The sequence below is a fragment of the Egretta garzetta genome, unplaced genomic scaffold, assembly GCF_000687185.1.
Source record: "Egretta garzetta isolate BGI_Z169 unplaced genomic scaffold, ASM68718v1 scaffold81, whole genome shotgun sequence".
NCBI classification, from domain to species: Eukaryota; Metazoa; Chordata; class Aves; order Pelecaniformes; family Ardeidae; genus Egretta; species Egretta garzetta.
In genome coordinates, this window is record NW_009258671.1 from 2,903,454 (window position 1) to 2,920,853 (window position 17,400).

General features: G+C 38.8%; 1 protein-coding gene across 1 annotated transcript in view; it reads right to left on the reverse strand.

Moving 5' to 3' along the window:
• The window catches only part of LOC104135124 (solute carrier organic anion transporter family member 1C1), a 19,003-nt gene extending 3,489 nt beyond the window's left edge, over window positions 1-15,514 (reverse strand). The window contains exons 1-11 of the mRNA XM_009648735.1: window positions 15,404-15,514; window positions 14,633-14,774; window positions 14,389-14,521; window positions 12,799-12,929; window positions 12,434-12,580; window positions 7,750-7,848; window positions 6,689-6,925; window positions 5,307-5,471; window positions 4,250-4,445; window positions 1,764-1,929; window positions 44-225 (exon numbers count right to left, since the gene is read on the reverse strand). Coding sequence (XP_009647030.1) covers window positions 44-225; window positions 1,764-1,929; window positions 4,250-4,445; window positions 5,307-5,471; window positions 6,689-6,925; window positions 7,750-7,848; window positions 12,434-12,580; window positions 12,799-12,929; window positions 14,389-14,521; window positions 14,633-14,774; window positions 15,404-15,514 — 1,709 coding nt within the window. The remainder of the gene's footprint in view (window positions 1-43; window positions 226-1,763; window positions 1,930-4,249; window positions 4,446-5,306; window positions 5,472-6,688; window positions 6,926-7,749; window positions 7,849-12,433; window positions 12,581-12,798; window positions 12,930-14,388; window positions 14,522-14,632; window positions 14,775-15,403) is intronic.
• Window positions 15,515-17,400: the final 1,886 nt, after the last annotated feature.

Here is a 17,400-nt window from a genome sequence, read left to right on the forward strand (position 1 = left end):
CTTTCCCTAAGCTTTATGGTCAAGGTAAGGTAAAGTATTTCACCTAAACATAATCATGTACGTAGGAGTGCCTCCTAAGGCTAAAATAAATGCACATGCAGTCTGTAATGCTAAAAAATAGGGAAATGCTCTGGTACAGCTTTCTCTTTGGCATTGTCCCAGAACTGCAGAGGAATTGCCAAGTCCCAGCACTTGTCCTTCCACACAGCTGCAATTGTGAAACACCTGAAATAGGAAGATGAGAAGATTTTATTTAATCAGAATTCAGTGGCACAAAATTATTTTAGTAGCTAGATTTTTCACTCCCCATTACAGGCAGGCTGTTGTTTATGCTGAAAGAACCTCCCTAATCATCTTTGCAAACTGATGGCCAAGTTCATTGGTATGCTCCAGCCACTCTGAGCTGCTCCGGACACACAAAGCAACTGTGACTCTAGTTTCAGCCATGCCCATGCTAGGACAGAACATGCTCTGTGTATGCTTAAAATGGGTCAAAGCTATAAAATTCAGACGTGAACTGTTATCCATTCTGCTCAGGAATCCTATCAAGTAGGTGAGTGACAATAAAAATGTAGATGTGGACCCAACAATCTTGCATATCTATTGTTATGTCTCTAAAACAGCATTTGGTGCTAGATTGAGGGGGCTGTTTCATAGCCTTTGAAGTTAGCAGGAAACATGGGTTTGAAAGCCAATTCCCCTGAAGTGAAGCAAGAGAATATCGATGGAGTATATGCATGTAAGCCTGAAAATGTTGTCTGTCACTTTTGGTATTGTTACATGATGACAATTCTGCTTCTGCCAGAAGACATGATCATTTGCACACATTCCTGCAAACCTACTGTTTTTAATGGTCTTGCCCAGGTAGGCTTGTTTGAAGTTTTGGAAATGGTTTTGCTGCTGAAACAAGGAACAAAATGGGCATGTGTATATTTACAGGAGCTCTTGGCTGTACAATTTAAAGCTATGACTTGTTTTCCTAGCTATGGCAGCTCAGGAAAGCAGGAAATTCCACTATGATCGGTTAACAGTTTGAGAAACCAGCATCAATTTTATACAGGTCTGCTGCACATGAGTTGACACCATGGAATTTTGCTAGTGTAACAACCAGAATAGTAAATGTCTTCTAAAGCAAACCCCTCTTAACTGTATTGTACCTATGCAGTAAGAGAACTACTGAGAAACTTAAAGCCAAATTTACCGTCATCTTGCTGAGAAGAAAATAATTTTTTTAAAAAAATTGAAGTAAAAGCATTCAAGAAGTGTTAAGTCAAGAGTCTGAGGTTTTCATGTCTTTCCTGAACAGTTTACTTACCTCACCCCAACTGTTTCAAAAACCCTCTCTGCAACTACAAGGTTAAACCGTACAGAATGGACATTTGTATTTACAGGATTTGTTAATCACAAAGCCAAAAAATTAATAGATGAAGAAATCTAGCTGTATCTATAAACATAGAATCATAGAAGAGTTTGGGTTGGAAGGAACCTTTAAAGGTCATCTAGTCCAACTCCCCTGGAATGAGCAGGGACAACTTCGACTAGATCAGATTGCTCAGAGCCCATACAACCTGGCCTTGAATATTTCCAGGGATGGGGCATCTACCACCTCTGGGCAACTTGTTCCACGGTTTCACCACCCTCATCATAAAAAATGTCTTCCTTACATTTAGTCTGAATCTATTCTCTTTTAGTTTAAAACCATTATGCCTTGTCTTATCACAACAGGCCTTACTAGATAATCATCTATCCACCTATATATTTACCATATTCTTTCCCATCCCAGTTGATGATTTACATCCCGCAAAGCAGGCTGTCATGTAAGTGATCCCATTATCCCCACATACAGGGTCCCACTGATCCAGCTTGCAGCTGCAGTCAGCATTGCAACTGGCCATAAAGCTGGTTTTGGGAGAGGAAAGATGCTTTAATCTGGAGGAAAACAGAAAGAAATAAAATAATTATTTAGTCAAATTATATAGTCAAACAAAATATCCTGATATTAGTAGGCAGGAAAAACATGCGGAAAGTAAAGCAATCAACATGGACAGGTATCTGCTACCATCCAATGGACTGTGACATTGTCACATGGAAACTAAACTCATTTCAGCTAAACCAAAACTCTCTTGAGATTCTTCATCAAGCATGAATAAATTTATGGCTTGTTGCTGAAAAGGCATGGAACTCACAAACTAGGTATTCTTGGCTGGGAGGGAATACTTGATATGAGAACCTCTTATCACTTGTAGATTGGCCATGTTTTTCTTTAGCAGTAGATATCATACCATATCTGGGTGCTAGAAGTGGTGATATTAAACTACATAAAAAAACAACAGCAAAATGTCCTTGAATTTTTTTCATTGGATCAGAGACGGTTCAGTGGCAATGAAAGCTGCGTGAGTCTGAGTGAGAAGTGCTGCTTCTATCTCTCCTCTGATCATATTCAGCAGCAGCAGCCCCACACCTGGGATAGGCTTAAGCCCCATTTCTTATCAGATCTCTTTTCTTGTATATTATCATGGACATTCATAGCTTCCACTTTTACCAACATTTCTGTAAGAAACATTAAAATCAGGCCCCAAGGAGTTAAACTAAGCAGATGACAACTAGAATTGAGAATTTGGAAAGTGGCCAGTGACTCTGAGGGCATGGTAGCAGGGCTCAATTTTCAGAAAGTGTTAGGAGTCCACCATCTATAAATCAACCCTACTTTGAAGTCACTCACAATATAAAGGAAAAAGTGTTCAAAATTTGCCTTTTCTCCCTCCTTACCCCTCAATCCAAAACACATCTCAAGGGGGCTACATTTCTCCTAAATCTTTTAGGAGGGAAAATAACTGGGGGATTTAGCCCTCGTTAGGCCATTGCTCATCTTCAAACTACAAACTTTTAAATGGGTAAAACAGTATGTGAGTCGCTTAACCAGAACAATCCTAGCACATGCTAAATTCTCCACTCCCAGTTCTCCCGGAGAAACTGCAATTGCTCTTTCAGTATTTGCTGCCTTGATGTTTCTCCCTATTTTTAATTCACTCTACAGCATCAGATGTTGCACTCAACCAGAGTTATCGCCGCTGCACAAACCGCTGACATCTTTTATGCAACTAACCTCAAAGTTGAACTGGGTGTCAGGTTTGCCAAGACAACGTCAATATTTCCCTGAACATAGGCTCAGTTTCAAAAAGCACAGGACTGAGTTTCTGTCTGAATTGAAAATCTAGCAAGCCCTGCTGGATTCAGTTTAATCCTTTAAAATCCCTTGAAATTTGTTGGACCGGACTGAGCTAAATTTAAACAGTAGGCAATTGTGGCAGGTTGCTGGAGTCAGCACAATGTTCTCAAGGAGGCATGACCATGGCCCTGGTAAGGGAGCGGGAACGTCCGTTTGAGCAGCACACACTCCTGACATGACCACTTTCTACCTCCAGCTGAGAAAATGGATGCAGGCAGGTCAGCAGCTCCAGGTACCGAGGGAGACTGGTAACCGCCCAGGCAGGTTCGTAACTACTGACCTAGAGGATGGGCCCTTCTAGAGGCAAAACCATTGGGGGACTATGGAGAAGCCACTTTCAACAGCTTTTACATCCCACTCCCTAAAATGGTAGGAGGAGTCTGACTTTAAATTAAAGCTTTGAAATAGAATATAAACATTTAATTTGCCTGTGATAAATTTCATCTTAATTAGCAATTTGCCAGAATATAGAGGTATATTGTCAATATCCAGCAATAAATAATTTAGAAAAAGAAATGTCTGGTCTAAACAAAATTTGAAAAACAAAATCAGGACATTATGCCCATCCCCAACACTATGTATCATTTCAGCCTGAAAAGTCTATCTCAAAACCTAGGATTTTCTTGTGTGCACTACCACCAAGGGAGCACTAAAATGATATAATCACAGTAGCCCCACTCCAGCTGAAACCACACTGATTGACACTAGTGGATTACCTAATACAAGTAAATTTAAAAGACAAAAAAATGTTGTCTTTAAACAGACACATATATTTTTTTTTTATGCAAAAGGATATAGGAATATGCTACAGTAAAACAACAGAGAAGACACATTTCAGAATACATCCAGATTCAAATCATGATGTTTTCTAGAGGAGAAGGTTTGTAGCCCAGACGAGATTACAAACCCAGATTAGTTTGTGAGAATAGAATAATACAGGTGTATGCACCATGTTCTGCCCAGGGCAGGAAGCAACCATGACAAATGACAGAACCAACACAAACCCAAGGGGATACAAACCCAGAATAGGGCGCTGTCAAACCAGCCACCTGGAGCACCTCACAACTGCACATAAAGTACAAGAGGTTTAACAGATATGCTACTATAAAGGTGACGCATGCGAACTTTGCCATTTCAGTTATGTGAAGTTTGAATTTCTTGATCAGAAAGCCGCCTAGAAACATGCCCATGATTGTGATGGGTAAAAGTATTACACCTGTAAATAAAAGGTAATAAAAATGTTAGCTGCTGTCACTTGCATTGGCCCTTTTTACAACAAATATCTGGTTCTAGTAGTTTCCAAAACATCAGATGTTTGGTTTTATGAATCTTTCCCTGCATCCAAAAAAAGATAGGAAAAAGAAAGTTCTTCCCATATTTGTACCCGACCTGCAGCAAAACAAGGTGTCTTCAGATTAAAGTAATGCAATATCAATTCTGCAGTGACCTCAAATACCCTGGTTTTCTTGCCAGGTTATGAGATCATATTAATCACTGTAAGATTAATATAATTTCAGCATACTTTTTTGTAGAACACTACAAAGAACTTATTTTTGAAAGAACTGGCAAGTAGTAAAAGCTTTGAGCTGAATGAAATGACTCAAAATTTTACATTTTGGTTTCTTACCACTTACAAAAATTTGTATTTGTAATCAAAATGGAAGAACATTTATACAGAGCTGTTATTCTGAAATGGAAAGTCACACATTTCATTAGACATTTTCTAAATTAAATGGTTTTTTTCTTTTATTTGTTACTTAGTTGCAGTTTATGTGGTTTTTATTCATGAAAACAGACACATTCATAACCCAAATCTCACTCTGAAAAAACTTCAGCCAAAAAAATGTCCACCCAGTTCCAATAATCCTCTAGCTCATTAAAGTAGGAACATCAGGAAAATTAACAGTAAAATTAACATCCATTTTCAAAATATAGTAGGAAAATTAATAAACCACTATATAATTTTTTTTTTTTAACAAAAAAAAAAGGTTCACAGAAGCTACTTCTAAAGGAAGACAAAGTAACAAAGAAAAGCTTCCCTTCTGACACTGGAATCTAAAAAAGGATAAGTACCTACCAATTAGAAAGATGGCTCTTGCCACTGATACATTAAATTGCTGCTCCATAAACTTTGTCTCATAGGTTATCAACCCAACAAGAGAATTGTACTGCAGAATAGTGAGGAAGATGTACACCAGGAAAACTGGATTTCCAAACAGCTTCTTCAGAGCTGGGAAGAAATCTGCAATGGAGAGGTATATGCTGTACACCCTGCTAAACACAGAGAAGAGCTGTTTTGACATGCTTTAGATAATAAAACTAGCTCTGATTTAATTACTGGCTGCATTGCAGGCTATAATTCTTTGCCTATCAAAACATGCTTGCTCAAGTGAGAGTTTTCCTCATTGCCAACACATGACTTAAAAGGAGCAGCAAGGCTGAATGGCACAGTGGATGTTGAAGTGGGAACCAAAAATCCTAGATTATCTTGTATGTGACACAGGACTATTCATCAAGACACTAAGGCTTGCAACACTGGTTGTCAATGCCTGTACAGGAGAGTGTCCTTAGAGAAGCATTAAGACTTCGATAATGTTCAGTGCCTAAAGCAGGAACCTTCACAAACCACGAGAGCCCCACACAAACCACATGAGAGCCCCATACAGGGCTGATATTCATAGAAAGGGAGCACCTAGCCCAGCAAAAGGCTGGAACCTTTCCTGAGAACCTTGGTTAGAGTATCTAAGTCCATGAAATTGAAGTGAGGACAAAAACCTGCATTTAGCCTGTAGTCTGGCTGTTGGCACACTTGCCTGAAAGGTAAGAGTTCAAAACAAATCTGCTGTAGCCACTAAGGGGTGCACGTGCATACGCTTGCCTGAAAGGTAAGAGTTCTGCTGTAGCCACTAAGGGGTGCACGTGCATACACACGTAAGAATAAATCCCCTGGGGGAGTCCAGCAATGGGTAGTTGGGTCTGATATTGCCTATGCAAGGTTAATTTAGCATCACTGAGCTCACACACGTGAGCTATGAATCCAGTGAAATCTCTCCAACAGCTTAGCCCCATGTTTCCCTCCTGTATGATGGCCTCAGTGAAAGAGTAACCTGCCAGCGGTGGATTGGTCATTAATGAGGGATGGGATGTTTTCCACCCTCTTCCTTCATAATCATAGAATTACAGCTGTAATTCATCACATGACAACTACCATGTTGAACTGAGACTCTCTGGTTCTCAAAGCAACAGCATGAATTTTTTCCAGCTGTCTGACATAAGGAGAGGACTGAAACACACCCTTAGCATACAATTCTAATACTACAAATTAAAGAGAGCATTTTTGTCCACCATTTGCACTGCAGAAATGTGCATTTTGTTGAGGGTTGCGCAAATCCATGCTTAGCTCAGAATGAACCCGTGAGAGAGAATTCACATGCAAACATTTGGGCAATAACCTTTCACCTTTTACTGCCTCTGAGAACTTTAACTGAGGCTGAGCTGGGGGGTCTATTTTACAGTGATCTCCTTGAATAGGCAAATGACTAATCTTCAGGTTTTCATTCTCTCCTTCTTTTGGTAAGGAGTAAGGCAGAAACCAGAAAGGCAATGAAGAAATGAAGTTGACTGCTCCACAGATAAGCAATCCAAGCCACCAGGCACCAACCCAACGGGTATCCTTAGGATTTATGCTGATGGCATCTGCAAAATACAGAAAGACAGGAAAATAGATTAAATATCATGCAGACCAATTAAACTTACTATAAGTATCCTTATATATATTATTTAAAGACCAGAAGAGAGGTGATTTATGTTTTATATGAAGAACTGAAGTGCAGCTTGCATCAAATCAGTTCCATGCAGTCAAAAATAGATGTCTCCATTTAGACCCATGGTGGCATCTCCTTGCCACAATCTTCCAATGCTTTCTGTGGCAATGAGTGACAGCAAGAGGGCCCTTCACCACCCAAAAAGAACTTCCCTTTCTCAATTCCCCACTGTCCCCTTCTTCTTCCATCCCTGAAATCAACAGTTTTTCCTTGAAGATCCTCAAGTTTCCCCTGGGATTAGAAGCTTGAAAGTGATTTGACAAGTAAGATGAGTTTTCATATGAATCTTTGCTGCATGCTTTTTAAGAGAACGTAATTTTTGCCAAGTGTTGAAAGTGTCCATGAGCAAAGGCCTTCCACTATTCCCTCAATGTGGAGATGGCCCTTCATTTGCTCATTTGTTCTCAGCTGCACAAGGGTGTAAGAAGTGCATGCGCAAGAGTAAGAAGAGGTGCAAAATTTTTTTGCAGTGGGGGTAGGAGTCTTGCATCAAGGGCTATTCCAGTCACACTACAACGTTGCAGATATTCAAGTGTAAATAACACCAGCTTTTGAGCAGGAAAAACTCTCTGGAGAGCCCCTCTTTTTGGAGTAGTAAGGTGGGAAGGTGCTTCTTGGCATGCAGGTTACTGTATACAGTCGTCTTCTCAGTTAATGCACCACCTCACAGTCTCTTACCACCTCACAGTCTCTTACCAGTATCCACAATGCCAATGTCAACCCAGAGGCTGGCACAGAAAGATCCAAGCAGGAAGCCCAGGGTCGGCCCAAACATGCCCGAGGATCTCACCAGGCCTGTAAGAGAAGGGAGGCAGCACAAGAGAGTGAGCAAAACGCTGTGCGGACAAGCACGGTTTCTTCTCTGAGGGCAAAGAAAGGAAAGAGGAAGGAGGAGACAGAAGAGGGGCACAGGCCATTAGGGGATGTCTAATTGGAAGCTTCTGAGCAGCAAGAAAATAAGCCATAGGCTGCCAGCGCGCTAGCTGCAGTGTGGAAGCAGGCTCCTTCACACGCACAGGGCTTTGTCGAAATGCGGTCTCACGTGGACCCCCACACGCATTTCATTGGCAAGTTTGGTGTCTTGGAAAGAATAGGAAGAAAGAGAATAACACTGCAATGATTTTTATCCCTTCTCCTCCCTACTTCTTCCCTCAGATTTTTGTAGTTGCATTGTTCAGCTTGTGGCAGTTAACTAATGACCTTACAACTCTAGGCCTGTTGGAGGTGTCATAAGTCTACCTGCAACTCTGTTTACAGATTGCATGAACTTCTGTGATTGTAGAAGTCAGGACTTTTCCCTCTACTATCTGTTCAGGTCCGTAGCTTAACTTTAAGTAACAGTAGTCGATCAAACGATGTGCATATAAGAAGGTACATCTTTGCAGTTTGGAGTCACATTGGGATGACGGGGAAAATAAAAGTGGGTGGACATGGAATTAGGTACAGGACCCTGAGGATATTTTCAGCAGGCAACAAGGAGATATAAGTGTCCCTGTGTGTGATCAAAGTTCATTATACAGAATCTTTGTTGATTCATTCAGCACCAGAATAAGCGAATCAGCTGTTGTGTTAATATGTATTTTTGCAGCTGCAAAAAAAAAAAATCAAGAAATCTAGTGATCAAGTAATGACCTCTTTAAAAGCAGCTTTCAGTTTTGTTACTGGCCTCACTGGGGCTTCCATTTCCCACTCTGCCTCTGCTTACAAAGGATGTAACATGGGATCAGAAGAAGGTGGGATGCCCCTAGGAGCAAATGAATAAGCTGTGAAGGCTAGCAGAAACCTAGGAAGCTAGGACTGCATTTTGCTGACTAGGCATGTGAATACAGCACAATTTGATTGTGGTCACCACTGCTGGCAATCAACATAAAATAAAAAATACCCTCAAAATAATTCCAGCGTAGGTCCTCATATTCCCCTGTCACTTGTGTTGATCTGTTGAAGTTTAGTTGTGAAGAGGTAACAGTCTCAAAAAAAGTTCAGGGATTCAAATTTCTGAATTCTAGCATGGAACTGCCACCTGGGAGCTGCTTGAAGTTGCAGAAGGCTTAATTCTGTTAGAAAAAAAGGAATTCTTGACCAAGCGCCTGTCAGTTCTTGCCCACATTCGGCACTATGCTCTGCAAATCCTTCTGTATTGTTTTACTGCAGGTATTTTTCTCCTGTTGGTTTTGCAAACTCTCTTCTGAATACAGAGATTGCTCATCTTATGATCAAGGACTTCTGAAATAAATTCTTACAGCATAATTTAACCATACAATTTTTCATCTTTGATCACTGCTCCAATTGCATATTGCTTTCATTTAGTTCTCTCATTTTACTTCATTGGACAATCTGGCTTTTTAAACTAAATTCTGATGCTTCCAAAATGACTGATTTCTGCAGAGTCAGGATTTTGACATTAAAAGCCAGGAATTAGATCTTTATGTTTATTTATCAGTGTGTCTAAAGCAGAACTTACTACTCAGAACTATGCAAGCTCATGTCCAAAGTTCAAATACTCAGTGGCAAATTTCTAAAATAAACAGATAAAACCAGCACAACCATACTGATGGCCTTGTATGTTGTATCCAACATATTTCTTTAAGATGCCATAAGATATCAGATAAGCTAAGGAGTATATGTGCAACAACTTTGCATATGTATAGTTTTTAAATTAGAATTCAAACCTGCATACCCTTTAATTTCGAGAAGAACTTGACTAAGAAAATATGCTTGTACTGTGATAAAACAAAATCAACTAAGTTCACTGTGATATTTTCTTAGCATATTTTTCCTTTGTAATATTTATTCTTTGTAATTAATAAACAGACTAAACCACAAACAGTAAATCATGCAGACTTACCAGTTAATCAGCTGCTTCATATTGACATATCTCAGCCAAGCCTTTGTATTGATGAGTAGTTTAGCATGTAAGTATCAATCAATCAAACAGGTATTAAAATTTACAGCATACATTGGCCTCAGATAGGTTTCTACTGAAGCCGTGGGTTCAATAGATACAAGATTGCATGCTAGTGCTCAATTCAGTGGTGAAATTTCATTCATGCAAAGCCTCTGCTTTCGTGAGAAATCCATGGAAGTAAAGTTCTAGTCATCAAATATCTTTAATTGTCTATTATTCCTCTTACATGATAAGCCTGATGGCTACTGCCAACCATGTCAACACTCATTTTAAAATAAAATCAGAAATTCATTTTAAAAATTGGGTACTGAAAGCTTATTAGTATAGGTAAAATCCTCATATGTATGTTGGCAACTCTTCTATAGGCACCTAAACAGAAGCAAAACATCTGAAGACCATAAAATACCTGAATAAATTAGCACTTAGCGTGGGAGAGTATTTATGAAATAATGTCTCAGTCAGAGCAGTTAGCCTCAAAGATCAGTCCACCAAAGGCCCCTCTCAGAACAAAGCAAACCACTGAAATCCTGATATTCCTGTCTCTTGACAAATGCCAACTGCATGTAGACCCAAAGGGTCAGATCATTATACCTTATAGTCATACTGAGTAGTGACCCTATGCAGAAGAGCTTTTCAGGACTGTATGTGGTGTGTACAGTGCATTGTACCACCTCAGGATCATGTTGATGCCTGACAGAACTACATAAATTAAAAAGGTTCTGTAAAACTCAGTATGAAAACTATAGAATTTCACAGAAAAAAAAAAACCAACAAAACAATTTCCTGTCTCACAGAGTTCTACAGAAAAGCTACCATCCTCTACTAAATTCTGTAAGACAGCTTAACAAAAATGCTAATTTTTCCTTTTCTGTTCCTTCCTATGGCAACGCTGGTTTTACTGCTGTCAATTATCACTTGCCCTACAACTCTGCCAAGTATATTTTAATGTATTCTATTGACACTTAATAATGACACAATAATTCTATTGACACTTAATAAAGAGCTGTCTCTGCCTCAGAATAACTTATGTTCTTACTCAACAAAACATCTAAAGGCAAGAGAAAAAGGAGAGACAGGAAGGCAAAACTTCTTGCTCAGGCCCAAATGATGAGATCAGCAGTCAAAATTCATCAACAGGTCTTGACTGAATTTTTTTTATTATAGGATAATTTTTTTTTGTATTTTACAAAAATGCTGATCATAAATTGATTCAGTCAACTGACAAAAAATCAGATCTAGAAAAGAATTAAAGTTGGTCAAGAAAAGGAATTTCAGCTCTATGGAAAAGACTATTTCAACATTCACTTTTTTCTACAAATTGGGTCAATCTATCAAAATGGAATAAGAGACTAAAAAATGCTATTCAGAATATTAAAATGAAATATTTTAATACTCTGTAAATTAAATACTTTATTTCACTTGTATGACCCAAATAAATTTTAATTTTGTTTGAATCCACACTATTCTCTGTCTCTACTTTATATTTTTAATCTCACTTCCCTAATAGTCCCCAACCGGCCTCAATCTCTCCCAGATCAGATTCTGACAAGAAAAAATTTCAGCTGAACTTTTAAAAATGTCTTTAATCAGAAGCTTGGAGGCGATTACAAATGTTTCAGATAACTGCTGAGTGGAACTTTTGTGTTTGTCAGCTCCCTTCACAACACTTCAGTTTTCTTCAACCTGCAGATTTCCTCATCCCCAGGTGAAGGCATTTGCCATGGCCTTACCCTGTGGCATTACATACTGAGCTCTTCCTGAAACTGTGTCTTGCTATCTTTGACCAGTTCAACTTCACTAAGTTTACTTCAGGCAGCAGTTTTGACCTCCCTCACCCACACAAACACTCCACGCTATTAAATCAGTTTGGCAATAAATTAATTAGCCTGGGTGAAAGTCTTTCTGTCTTGGGCAATAGGCTATGCTTGATCAAAACAACACAACAAAATCCCAATTAGAAGGGATTTGTTACAACACCCTGGCAAGGGTTTGGTTGTTCCTTCAGTAGCCAGTGACTTTAACAAACTTTCATCAGGAAGTATGCTGCATGTAAAGTTCAAGAATTCAGGTTCTAAACTTCATTTACATTACTGCGATTACATTACTGGTCCTTACATTAAGGATTATTCTCTTCTCTGTGAAACAGTGATTAGGAAGAATTTCATCCTCTGAAGCTGTGGTACTGAAGATGATACGGCAGAGTAGACAGCTATGACTTCTCACTTTGGAGAAATGGGTATTTGATTATGCTTCTCTTCACCACAGAGAAAACTGGCACATGTAGCAGAAGCCACTTGGGGAAAGCAAAAGGAGCACCTGGGATATATCCTTTGAAAATAAACATGAGATCTCTTTTGCATTGCTTTTTTGTCTCTGTACAACTCGACATTATCCAGAATAGAGCAGATAGATGGTGAGTATTGTTTGGCTAAAGAAAGGAATGTTTAGCATAAAAATCACTCACTTGCATATTACCTATGTAAAATGCTGAGTTTTCTTCTTTAGAAAAATCATCAATGTATGACACCCCCAGTGGCATAACCGGTGCTTCCCCAATTCCACGTAAAAGGTTCCCCATCAACACAAAGAGCCACAGATAGGAATTTGTTGTTTTCTCACATCCTGCAGGCCATAAACATGTACATTTCTGTGAATATAATTCTGACAATACTTTATTGTAACAGAAAAATAACATAAAATATGGTTTTCTACAATCATTATAGGGTGGGCTTGTATATATCATGGTTTCTAACAGGGGTTTCACTGCTTTCCAGTAAAAGAGGGAGTATAAAACAGGGACAAGCAGAAGAAAGGAACCCAGAATCAGAGCTTTTGCTTACCAAAATTTTTCATTGTGCTGGGTGTTTCTGTAGCATCTGTGACTGGATGGCCCTCAGACAGTGCTGGGGAGCAAGCTGATACACTTGTAGAGGAGTTGTCCACAGTAACAGTTATCCTTTCATAATTATAACTGGAAAACAACTATGTAAAATAGAACTGAAACATGAAAGAGACTGCTTTGCAGGAAGTGTGCATGAGCCTTGTGTTCATACATTTTCATCCCCGTTACATGCAGGCAAAGTGGAGGAGCAACCCATTTCCAGTGCTTTCGCTTAAAAAAGATAGGTATTTTCATACCTTTTTCAAAATGCTCTGACAATTCTAACCGCAATATTTTCTTAAGCTAAAGAGCAAAAAAGCTGCTTCCAGAGCTTAAGATATCATTCTTTAGAGTGAAGGACAGAGGCAGAGTCCATCCACATTTGTCTACATACAACAGTGCTGACGTTTTTCCATACTGGCATCGGTTTCTCACTGATGTGACAGATGTGTAACATAGACAATTCTGTGCTAGTTTAAAATTAGCTACCTAAGGATCTAGTAGTAACCTACCTGTGTCTATACAGAGATTAACACAGGCTGCAAAACACATGCGCCAGTTTGTCTGTATTTAGGCAGCCAGCTACTACAGTAAATCTGCAAAGTACATTGAAGCCAGCTCAAGTGCATTTATGCTACATTGGGATAAAGGGAGAGAAGATATTCCTTCTCACTGTGCAATCAAGTGGTGACCTTTAATATCGTGATGGATGACAGTGAGGTCCCCATGACCACTGTGTTTTTCTCAGTGTTGTGGAGAATGGGTAATCTTCAGAAGTTGGCTGGAGAATTGGGTTAAAACAGAGATTTCCATAGCTCTGCTGCTGGCCTGTGTTTTCCCCTGCAGTGCAGGTTCCCAAGCAGAGTAGTGACTGTGGCCATTTTGCATACCATGGCCCCAGACATAATTTTTTCCAAACCCTCCTTATCAAAGGTATTGGTCTTGTAACTAAAGGAGGTGTACAAATAAATTATAATTTTTGAGGGACAGAGGGGTTTTATTTTTAACTACTATTCAGTAAGGATGCCAAAGGATTGGAGAGGTATGAACTGCTTCTGACAGCTATGTAAGCACTAAAGCTTAGATGTGAAGGGGTACTTAGATATTTAACTCTCCCTGAATTCAATGGAGATAGATACAAATCTGCATAATTTTAAAGAGCTTAGCATAAATAACTACCATGGAGAAAGAAACCTCTTTCATCAATATCTCATTAAAATTCATTTAAGTATAAAAAAAAGGGAGAACAGCTTAAAAAAAAATATATATCTATATACATCCAACCCAGGTGAAATAACCAACACACTTTATCCCTAATTATGTATAAGTTCTGTAGAAACCTGAAGTTTCTCTCTTACTTACCTGTAGAAAGAGGTAAGCTTTCAGAGAGGAAATCAGAAAATCAATACTAAAAAATCCACCTATTAAAACCTTCCTGTTAGCTGGAAGAAACTATTATTGTCAAGCCTTTAACTCAGGTATAGGATTAAAAAACACTTCATATGGTCAAATTCAATTAGTACACAATGTGAGAACTCTACATATTTACCGTCCCATTAGGAACTGAGGCATCACCGACAAAAATGCTCCTAAGGACATGATGAGACATCCAACAGCAATTACTTTTGGTCGATGAACTCTTGGTCCAAGGTAGCTCACCAACACCATTACCATTAAGTTACCTGCATCAACAGGAAAGAAAACAAGTCAGATTACAAAAAGACATTCTTTTTTGTAGGGGAAAAATGTATTAAGAAGCAGTATTTATCCACTTTCAGAGAAAGTACACATACCAATCTCAAAGCTGCCATCAATAATGCCAACAATTGATGATGAGATTTCAAATCTCCTTTCAATTTGACTGGTCATGCTCTTCATGTAGCTTCCAGAAAATCCTTTGGCAAAAAAGGAAAAAGCTAGAGCTCCAAGAAATATCTGAAGAGAGAAAATAATTGAATTTGCAAAGAAACAATTTTTTCTTTATGGTTGGATGCCTGAGCAACCTACTCAAGAAACACAAAAATCAAAAGCTTTGCTTTCTAATTCTCTGTGAAGATATTCTTCTTTTTGTTTTCATTAAAACAGAAGATTTTACTTTCTCTTTCAGAATGGCCTCCAAAGCCTCTTCTACAGCAAAGAAAAAGAAAGTTTTGACGTTGATTGTGTGCACCTTCTACCTTTCTACCACATACCGTTTTAGCTGTTTCCTTCCTTAGGGAAAACTTGCACCATAAAGTTGTTCGTTGCTGGTACTATTATTTATGGCATGTCTTATTACTCTTACTTCCCCTGTTCTAAAAAAACAAGGATAAAAAGGTATAGCTGCGACTGTTGCTATGACTATAGCACACCTCTAAATGATTCCTTAGTAAAATATGGTCTCCCTTTTTAACTGCTGAACACATTTGTTGACTTCTATGTGCTCTGAATCACAACCTAGAGCATTGTTTCCAACACATGTAAGTGTCAAAGTCTCATACAGATCTAACTGAATTTTGATAGAACTTCCAACTGCTATTTTCAGTATTCCAGAGAAAATATGTGGTGAGAGCTCTACTCCATACCTTTAGCTTTGAACAATTATGGCACATGCTCTTAGCAGGAACTGCGCTGCCATCACTGTCCTGGAAGAGTGACTTGTCTTTAAGTTGGCCAGCAGGGATTGGCCTGTCCATGGTTTTCCTCCTCCAGATCTGATATGTAGGTCTTCCTGTTTGGAAAATATCACTATGATTAACTATTATTTGCATAAGAATAAAGGTTCCAATGTTTTTCAGACATACTAGATAGTGAGACACTACTTGAGATGTCTACACACTGACAACTTTTCTCAGGAAGGATGTTAAAGAGTGTTCAACATGTCATTGTAATGAATTAAGGATTGGTGCACCTGCTTTTTGAAATCTGCTTTCTAAAAGACTTCAGGACTTTCTTGGATAGATGGGAAATTTAGAGGAAACTTGCTGACGGTTTTTAGAAATCTTTGTAGAGAAGGAAAGTCCCTGGGCAGCTGGAGACTAGGAGAGTATGTCAGAGAAATATCTTCACCATACTTGAACCAATTGTTATATTCTCTTTTAGAGATCCGCTTTTGATCCCTGTTCGAGGCTAAATGGACTTTTGGTATGATCCAGCAGGGTCTTGATATTATGTTGTTTTTATGAGGATTTTCTCTAACTTCATAATCTATGATTTTGCAGAAATACTGAGCCCTACTCTGTATCATTCTGTGAACATTCCTATGAGTAACATTGTTTATTAGATAAATGTTTGTAGAGTCAGACTGCAAATGATGACTGAGGAGAAAATACAGGAAGAGATATAGTAGGTAAAGATGTATTAGGGAAAAAGAGGGCACTGATTAAAATAAACTAATAATGACTATCTTTAAGTCCACAAGTCTCCACAAGTTCCTGCAAGATAGATGATAAATGTAGCCATTTTAATGAGACTGCCAAAATCTTCCATTTAAAAATTGGCTCTGATATAAGGAGTCAGCTACATTGGTTGATGTAGATTAAGCTATCAGGGGAAACCAGCTAATACAGAGAGATCTGGAATGATAATAAGTCAAAAAGAGCTATTGCCAAGTTCCTCTGTTGCAAAACAGGTGCAGGAGTACCAAAAGTAATTAGTTAGCTCTGATATACATTGGCACATGTATTAGAGGAAAATAGAGGAACATAGGCCAAGAAATGAGCCTATATCATTTCCCCCCAAAGACACTGGGATCTTAGATATCCTACTCTGTTTAATTCCTCTGGGAACTTCTCAAAGTTCCCCTCCTGCAGGACCCAGAGGCCAGCTGACCCATGAGCAGAGGCCATTTAAATATCGTGAGGGATTTTCAACACTGGGGGCAATAGGGCTGTGGCAGGGTCCCAGGCTAACCCACAAAGGTCCCTCTGTTCCTCTGGAGAGCTCAGTTCTCCCAAGAAAGATGCCAAGGAGCAACCTGGACTTCCTGAGAAATGTCCACTCATGCCCAGAAAGGACAACGCTCTCTTAGCAACCCATCAGCCCCGCAAAAGTTATTCCTAGTGATTGCAAATAGGCACTAATGTCTAGTAAAGAGATACAAAGCCTCATAAGCACTCTAACTTAAATTTTATAGTGTTTAGTTCCAAATCCTACTCCAGTAGGATCCACCCAATTTGACTATGAAAAGCAAACACATGAATATTTCAGAGTGATCCACATATGACATTTCTAAAGGTACCTGACATTCCTTAGACCACCTTCAGCAGCTCACAAATAAAAAAACATTGAATAAAGAAGTTACAGATAATTAAAGTATGGTAAATTTGGATTTACCCCAATCTTTACAGGATGGGAGCTGAAAGACAGTGTTCTCTAAAGCAAATACATTCTTTATCGGTTTGTATTTTGCTGATGATTAACTTTGTGAAACATCTGACCCTGCTAAATAAACAATATTTAAATCAGTGACATGGTTTTCTTTTCACAATATTTAATGTTATGTTGCCAGCCTAATAATCTACCTTAAACTTACAGGAAATATTAAACTGTATAAACACTTCTCTTATGCCTAATGAAACAA